General features: G+C 36.5%; 1 protein-coding gene across 1 annotated transcript; it reads left to right on the top strand.

Moving 5' to 3' along the window:
* Positions 1 to 3,419: 3,419 nt before the first annotated feature.
* LOC133979078 (adiponectin-like) lies at positions 3,420 to 7,887 on the top strand. The gene is made up of 4 exons (XM_062417513.1): positions 3,420 to 3,723; positions 3,806 to 3,847; positions 6,170 to 6,298; positions 7,098 to 7,887. Exons 1-4 carry the CDS (start codon positions 3,477 to 3,479, stop codon positions 7,379 to 7,381), a joined length of 702 nt encoding a protein of 233 aa, XP_062273497.1. The 5' UTR covers positions 3,420 to 3,476; the 3' UTR covers positions 7,382 to 7,887.
* Positions 7,888 to 8,862: the final 975 nt, after the last annotated feature.

Raw genomic sequence — 8,862 nt, 5'->3', positions numbered from 1 at the left:
TTTGGCTTCAAGAAACCAAAGGTAACACACACACACACACACAAATACATGCACAGGATATACTGTATAATTAACAGTTAATGTCATTACTTATATTGAAAAAGGAAAATTACGGGATTATTGTTAATGAACTTCTCAGCATGTATTTCACACGCTTGTTCACACCGTTGACTCCAGTCTGTACTACCTTGAGCTCTGATGCTAACTCCGCCCCTCATGTGGCTGATAGCATTGTGAACAATGAAGTTGAAGCGCGCTCTGCTGGACAAACTGCGTAATGACACCATGTCTAAATCAGAAATTTTAGAAAATTCTGCAAATGTATTAAAAGGAAAAAACTGAATTTTCCCATTGACATAATCAAGCCAAAGGTCCACTTGCTTCTGAGAAATCTAGACCCAACCTGGTACCTGATTCAGACCAGGTCCAAATATTACTCAGTCTAATCGATTGCCGACTGTACAAGGTATCAGCTGTAATTATTCGGTACGTTACGATCACAGTGGAGGATAAGTGTTTTGAGTGAGAGGAGAATGTAAACTGTGAAGTGAATTGACGTGAGGGATAACTTAATGGAAAAAGAGAACAAGTGGATAAAAACAACAGGAACATTTACTGTTTTCTCCTGTTTTATGTGTATAGTTGACAAAGAAGAGAAAACAGTTCTGACAAGCTTATGTTAGGAAAATGAGTTGTCTGCAAGATCTATGCTGTTAAATAAATTTGGGACTTGGCATTGGATTTTGATTCAAAGACGTTACATTTATTATAAATTCATATAAAATAAAGGATAATCTGGTTTTGTAATACCTGTATGGTATGTGCTCATGTTGGTTATGATTTCAAGTCAGTTTTATTTATGTAGCTAAATGTCACAAGTCACATATTTCTACAAAACTCTACAACATCTTAGACCTTTGAGTTAAATAAGGAGGAACCCCTTAAAAATCCTTTAAAATGATAATATAATATAATACAGCTATATAATAAATGTCATTTGCATTGTTCCTACAGAGGTTGAATATACTTGTATTGTAACTTGATTAAAGAAACTTCTTAACATTTGCCAAATTAATCTAATGTAATGCAGTGTTTCCACTAGAGATATAGGGCTGTTGCTGCTGACATCCACCTCAACATTGTACTATCTTTAATTCATTAATAAAATTAAAAACACTGCTTTCAGGCCAGCAATGAGTGGAGTCGTTCAGTAGTTTTTCATCAGCGTGAAATACTACTCAACCAAGTGACACAGTTGGATAAACTTGTAAGTGTGTAAGGTAGGGGTGTGATCGCAAGACGAAACGCGACGATATTTCTCGTCGACGTGAATTTTGTCTCGCGAAGCTATAATTAAGGGACACACCAAAAAAAATTTTTTTTTTAAAAAGAGACCATCGGTTTTCTATCGCTCATTCGCACGTCATGTCTTCTTTTTATAATGTCCCTTGTGGATCATTAACCTTGTTGCAGTTTCTACCTGCTGAGAAGATCTCACAGAAGTATGAGAAGAGGAGAGGAGCAGTAGGTTAACCTCAGGTCACTACCAGGCGGGGAGCTTTGGTCCTCTGAAATGAGGCCAACGCGGAAGTAACTTAAAACTGCATTCTATCAAAAGGCCACCAGGGGGCGACCGTTTTGGTGTCAAAAGGACTTCCTCTTTATACAAGTCAATGGAGAATTCACCAACTTCTCACTTGATTTCTAACCTCAGTAAACGTTCTCAAAATGTTTTTATGGTCTCAATCGCTAGTTTAAAGCCTTCTTCAATGTAGTATGATGTTCATTTGTGAAATTGTGGCCTCCCTGATTTTATATTTGACTGAATAAATAATATGATACACCATATTGATTTAATAATAATAATATGATAAACCATAATTGAACACAATTACTCTCTAATAACTTTACTTTTGCCCCCTTTTAAGCTGGAATAATTACCTCCAGATGACAGGAGTGGTGGGCAGTCTCAACACACAGCTATTCAGTTTTTTTTAAATTACATATTTTCATTTGTAATTAAGAATAACGGTTCATATCTAAAATGCATGCATGAATGTAACACATACTGTTTTTCTCCACTTTTAGTCTCCTCCATTAATGGATGATTCATCTCAGTGTGAACAAACAAAGACCAGTGATCAACAGCAAGTTCAGCTGTCAGCAGCAAAGTCAAAGGTAGTAATGCATCAAATTATTAAAGCAGCTATAGTCAATATATCTTTTATTACAACAATATGTTACATGACAATGCGTAATGTCAGATGTGTCACTTGTATTAAACTTGCAACCTGCAAATAGCTCTGTGTCTATTGGGGCCTTAAAGAGCTTTCAGCTTATTGTTAAGCTTTACTGTTTTGGTTCAATCTCATGGTGTTTTCAACCACAGCAGACAAATATTTTCCAAGAAAAAGTTATGAAACGCCACCTGCTAAGCACACAGTTGGCAACTAGCTAGCGATGAGAAAATGTTATGTAAAGCCATCTGCTAAGCACACAGTTGGCAGTCCATGACAGGAAAATTACCAATTTTGAAGTGCTTTGAAAGGCGCCTTTAAATAAAATGCATTATCATTATTATTATTATCTTCTGTCCAGTAGTTAAACCTCTGAAATTAAATATATCCCACTTTATACCTCTTTAAAACTTGTAGCCAGTGCAGAGACTTTAAAATCGGTGTAATGTGTGCCCTCTTTCTGGTCTTTGTCAGCACACATGCAGCTGAGTTCTGAATGAACTGTAACTGAGATATATTCTTTTTTGGGAGACCAGAAAGCAGAGCATTACAGTTGTCCATTCTGCATTAAAAGTGTGCATTAGCATCTCTGTACTGGCATGAGAGAAAAACGGTCGACCTCTGGCAATGTTTTTTTAAATGATAAAATGCAGTCTTGGTGACATTTCTAATGAGAGTCAAAGATAACTCCTATGTTTTCCACCTGTTGACGGGGGTTCAGTGCCAGTGCCTGCAGTTTTTCATTGAGTTTTTACCTCAGGGCTTCAGTACAAATGACCAAAATTTGAGATTTGTCCTGGTTGAGCTGTAGAAAAGTCTCAGCCATCCATAATTTAATATCTAAAATACAGTTAAAAAGGCCTTTTATTGGTTTATAAAGCTCTTAATGATCTAACTCCTTCCTATTTATCAGATTTGCTTTTATCCTATGAACAACCTGAGTCTGGAAAACAAACAGATACATAATTATGAAAAATAAAAGACTGACATTACTCTTATCATCTCTTTACACTGCAAATTTTCACTATCAATGATTTTGAATGAACATCATTCTAACTTGTTGTTTGCTTTAAGTTCAGTGTTCAAGGATCTTTGGTGTTATTTTTGCATTCGTTATCAAAGACACCTGTTTAATTCTCATGCAGCAGTTCAGTGACCTGTTTTACGTGTATATAAAGACAGGAACTGAAGGAGTGGTGTCAGACTGCATCTTGCTGTCTAAAGAGGTGATATTTCACAATGAGGCGTGCCGCAGCTTTTCTGGTGTTGCTGCTCTGTCTGTACTGGACGAGGGCTCAGGGTGTGAGTGGAGGGGTGACAGGGATTGATATCACTCAGACGGAGGTTCAGTCTGAGATCCTGGGTGTCAAAGCAACCAGTGATCAGACCAACATCACCCCTGACATCTGGGCTGAGCTGAAGGAGCTGAGAGACATGGCCATCACACACAGTGTGGAGCTGAGGAAGCTGGAGCAGGAGAATACAGGTTCATTCACATAGTGATCAACACATTCATGTAATGTTCACATAAACTTTACTTTAGGAGTAATGTTCTGCTTTTATTCCAGCTATACAGGCCAGACTGACAGCCAGTGAAAGCAAGATTGCAGGTAGATAATTATTTTTTATAAAATAATATATAATACATTTTTGTTTGTGATTTTTTTCCCTCTCAAACGCAAGGATTGAATGTAACCATTTCTTTAAGATGCTTTCTGAGATCAATATCTAAGATTCAAAATTAATGTTTTTGAATGTGTTGACATAATACATCCATGATCCACGGAGATAGCCGTAAACAGCCAGTAGCGACTGACAATGACCGACAAAAGCGTGCCACGGCTTCCACCTCCAGCCGCTCCCACGGGGAAAAAGAAAGCTATATATATATATAGCTTAATATATATGAGTAATGTCAGAGGTGTCACTTGTATTAAACTTGCAACCTGCAAAGAGCTCTGTGTCTATTGGGGCCTTAAAGAGCTTTCAGCTTATTGTTTAGCTTTACTGTTTTGGTTCACTCTCATGGTGTTTTCAACCACAGCAGACAAATATTTTCCAAGAAAAAGTTATGAAACGCCACCTGCTGAGCACACAGTAGGCAACTAGCTAGCGATGAAAAAATGTTATGTAAAGCCATCTGCTAAGCAGATAGTTGGCAGTCCATGACTGGAAAATTACCAATTTTCCAGTCATGGAAAACACATGGAAAATGAGAGGAAAAGTAAAATTGAACAATATTTTTATTGCTAATGTTGTTAGCATAAATACATGGGAGTCATGGCAAATTTAGCATCACAGCTATCAATAAGTCAACTTTTCACCTTTCAAACAAATCAAATGCAGTTCAAAGTGCTTTACAGGGTTAGGGTTAGTTAAAATGTACTTGGTAACTAATTGGTAACTAATGCAAACTGAGCAATTAAAAGATAAAATAATGCATCACAACTAGTTTAGAAGCCAATCCTGGTCCAATATTCAACTTTCACAAATGTGATGTGGACACTTCAAGCCTGCAGTGCACAAAGACTGAATAGACTTTAGTAGGAGACATCTTAAAATCGCACCTATTCAGAGTGGCATACTCTGTCTTATACTGACTATGCAATCACATTCTTGTTTATTTATTGTACAAATGCACTATGTAGTCACATTCATATTTATTTATTTATCTTTGCACTAAATGTTACCTCATTTATATTGTTTGATGTACTGTTATGTTATATGTGCCTTGTAAGGTGTCCTTGAGTGCTTTGAAAGGCGCCTTTAAATAAAATGTATTATCATTATTATTATTATCTTCTGTCCAGTAGTTAAACCTCTGAGATTAAATATATCCTACTTTATACCTCCTTAAAACTTATGAAGATAGAGGGTGCAGAGACTTTAAAATCGGTGTAATGTGTGCTCTCTTTCTGGTCTTTGTCAGCACACATGCAGCTGAGTTCTGAATGAACTGTAACTGAGATATATTCTTTTTTGGGAGACCAGAAAGCAGAGCATTACAGTTGTCCATTCTGCATTAAAAGTGTGCATTAGCATCTCTGTACTGGCATGAGAGAAAAACGGTCGACATCTGGCAATGTTTTTTAAATGATAAAATGCAGTCTTGGTGACATTTCTAATGAGAGTCAAAGATAACTCCTATGTTTTCCACCCGTTGACGGGGGTCTAGTGCCAGTGTCTGCAGTTTTCTCATTGAGTTTTTACCTCAGGGTGTCAGTACAAATGACCAAAATTTGAGATTTGTCCTGGTTGAGCTGTAGAAAAGTCTCAGCCATCCATAATTAAAAAGGCGTTTTATTGGATTATAAAGCTCTTAATGGTCTTAGTCCTTCCTATTTATCAGATTTGTTTTTATCCTATGAACCCTCTAGAACTCTCAGGTCTTCTGGTAGCAGCCTTTTAATTGTTCCCAAAGTCCAGACAAAAACCCACAGAGAGGCATCTTTTTATTACCCTGGTCCTGGTCTCTGGAGCAGCCTTCCAGAGGACCTGAGAGCAGCAGAGAGTGCAGATACTATAAAAGCAAACTTAAGATCTACCTTTTTAATTTGGCTTTAAATTGTATCACCTTTGATGGTTTTCTGGTTTTCCCTCTGTGAATGTGTGTTTGAGGAATGTTTTTTGTTGTGCTGGATTTGTAATAAATGGTTTTAGACACATAAAAATACACATCACATGGACCATAATCTAGACTCTTTACAACCTGAGTCTGGAAAACAAACAGATACATACTTATGAAAAATAAAAGACTAACATTACTCTTATCATCCATGCTCCGTTCAAAAAGTCCAAATGCAACAGGATCAGAGTAACATAAGTTTCTATGAATACTATTCACCAAAAGAGACACAATACAATTTGTTCATCAACTGTTTATAAGTGGAGCTATTTTTTCCCTCTATGTGAATCTTCTCACATTCACACAGACCGACCAAAGGTGGCGTTCTCACTTGGTCTCACTGATGCTGGACAAGTTGGACACTTCACTACTGCCATCACACTTAAGTTCAGTAAAGTCTTCACCAACTTTGGTCAGGCCTACAGTCCAACTACAGGTACTCATCTCTTTCTGCTACACACACAAATTAACTATTATAATGTAATGAACTCATTATAATTTTTTTGTTAGATGTTTTTAATATGTATTAATTGTTACAGCTTTCACTCCATCTTCTGTAATTGCTTTGTTTCTCCACTATCTCTCCAGCTGCACACTTGGTTGTTTGAGGAGGAGAAATTTCTCTTTGAATTGGCTCTTTTGAGATTTCACCCATTCAACCTTTTACAATGCATCATAACATTTTTAATGGAGTTTCTCTGTGTCCTCTCAGAGGGCTTGAGCCAGGTCGTTGGTACTTTGCTAATATTGAGTCATGTATGTGATTTTGTGTTATGTAATTACATTTAATTTGGTTACTGATAAGGTTCTCATGATGAAGTGAGTTTCTCGTTCATGCAGTTTTGTGAAACTTTTTCAAAACCTTTGCACAGACATTTACATATAGTTTATAAAACACAAGAGAATGAAATGTTCTGCAAAGGCTTTGACAGGCTTTTGGTCTGTTTTAAGGTGATCACTTATATCTCTCTGTTATATCACTTTCTATAAACATTATGGGATGCAAACTGACTCACTGAATGTGTAACAGAGAGCTCTCAACTTTTACAGACTATACAGTCGCTGGGTAATGTGATGTTAATAAAGCAAGAGCACTGAACAACAATTCCTTCAGATTAGACAAACCCACCTACAGCAGCCTGACCAAAGTATTGAGAAGCAACAGCCTACTGAACTTAGAGAAGAGGTAGTTCAACAGCAGGAAAAAGCCTCACTGATTTTCTCCTCTGATGCAGGTCACTTCACAGCCCCAGTCAGAGGAGCCTACTACTTCTCATTCACTACAGTGGATCTCCGGAAGCATGTCCAAAGTGTTGTTACTCTCTATCACAATGACAAGAGACTGTTGTGGAATGATAATGTCAATGATGAAACTGGCAATACCAGACTTTCTAATTCACTAGTTATTCAGCTGGAAAAGGGGGATGTGGTCTACATGGTTTTATATGCCGGCTATACTTTATATGATAATAGCAATAATCATACTACCTTTAACGGATTTCTGCTTTTTCCACTGTGAGACTAAAACGTGAGAATTTCTTTACCCCCACATTTTTGGCATAGTCTACAAACAAGTCATACCGTATTCATATGTATATGAAAGGATGCACATTGTTGCTGTGTTGACTTTGCTCTGCAACAAACTACATTTGAAATAAAAGAATGACTATGAAGTTAAAGGGCTGACTCTGGCTTTAATTTGGGGATATTTAATAGTCATTCTTATCAAATTGTGCTAACTTCTAGTCAAATAAATAATGCCATATTAATGTATTGTTACTAGGGCCCTACTGATCCTGGATTTTGGAGCTGATGCCAACATAGTTATAAGGGAGTAAAACATTTCTGATATCCATATATTGGCTGATAATGTTATGTACAGAATATATAAATAATCTTTTTTTTTTTTTTTGCAATGATCCCTCAAATGTGATTATAAAACACTTGTGACAAAGATATGTAATGTATGCAGGACATTTCACAGTTTAATAATAAACGTTATTAAATTCCCAGTGGTGATTACTGTTTCATTGCACTGATGTCATTTTATACAATAATCATGAATAGCTATAAATAAAAACAACGCAGAGAAGAAAAATAAACATTTATTTTATCTTTGAATTAACAACAAGATACCAATCGATATGCGATAGGTCAGTATCAGCCAATAATATCGGCTGACCGACATATCAATCAGGCTCTTATTGTTACATCCCATTATTCAAGTATATGGGGGTAACATTATTGGGTTTCAGCTCCTCAACACTGCAGCATCAATTGCAATACAATAACAATAGAAACAGCAGTAAAATAGTACTAAAGAATAAAATAAATATATTGTGAATATATCTGATTGAATACTGGCATATACAAGTCTGGCTTTAGTCTTCTGTTAGAAAAACTGCAGTTATCCAGGAGTTCAGTCAACAATCTTCAATAATGTCCCACAGGAGTGAAGATAGATGGGTACATCGTAGTTTATCCAGTATGAATAAACAGCCAAGTATGACTTCTTGACGTTGTTGTTATCTGAAGGATATTAAACAACAACAGAATATATATAATTGGTTGTAATGGTTTGAATAAACAAATAAATAATGACAATAGCACTGCTGCTGTAAACAGTCACGGTAGTACAAGCAATGCTCCAAATGTCCACCAGAGGTCTCTCGTCTGCAACTAAAGATCGACAGCACATACAGCCATCAATGAAAATATGAAAACTATGACCAAATAGTAAGGTTAACACTATTAGCTAGTCATATCAAACATTCAAAATAAAGAACATATGTGTGCTGTCAAGCTAACAACAGAGCATTTCAACTACTGCAAATAATATAATAATGAACCGTAAGCTATTCCTTACCAGCATGTATTAATGTGCTGTGTGTATGTAGGTGAACATCAAAGAGTAAACCTCAACCTGTATTTGATGGTGCAAATGTGCAGTCTGCTATTAGTGCCCACAATCATCATGCCGTGCCCACCTCTCCTCTCCAG

Source organism: Scomber scombrus, chromosome 4, assembly GCF_963691925.1.
Source record: "Scomber scombrus chromosome 4, fScoSco1.1, whole genome shotgun sequence".
NCBI lineage: Eukaryota > Metazoa > Chordata > Actinopteri > Scombriformes > Scombridae > Scomber > Scomber scombrus.
This window is presented reverse-complemented; position numbering and strand designations above follow the sequence as displayed.

Bases quoted from the DNA above. Each gene is read 5' to 3' on its own strand.
- LOC133979078 (XM_062417513.1), top strand. From the start codon at position 3,477: ATGAGGCGTGCCGCAGCTTTTCTGGTGTTGCTGCTCTGTCTGTACTGG. The intron at 3,848-6,169 runs GTAGATAATTAT...ACATTCACACAG, and splicing joins CAGTGAAAGCAAGATTGCAG to ACCGACCAAAGGTGGCGTTC. The intron at 6,299-7,097 runs GTACTCATCTCT...CCTCTGATGCAG, and splicing joins GGCCTACAGTCCAACTACAG to GTCACTTCACAGCCCCAGTC.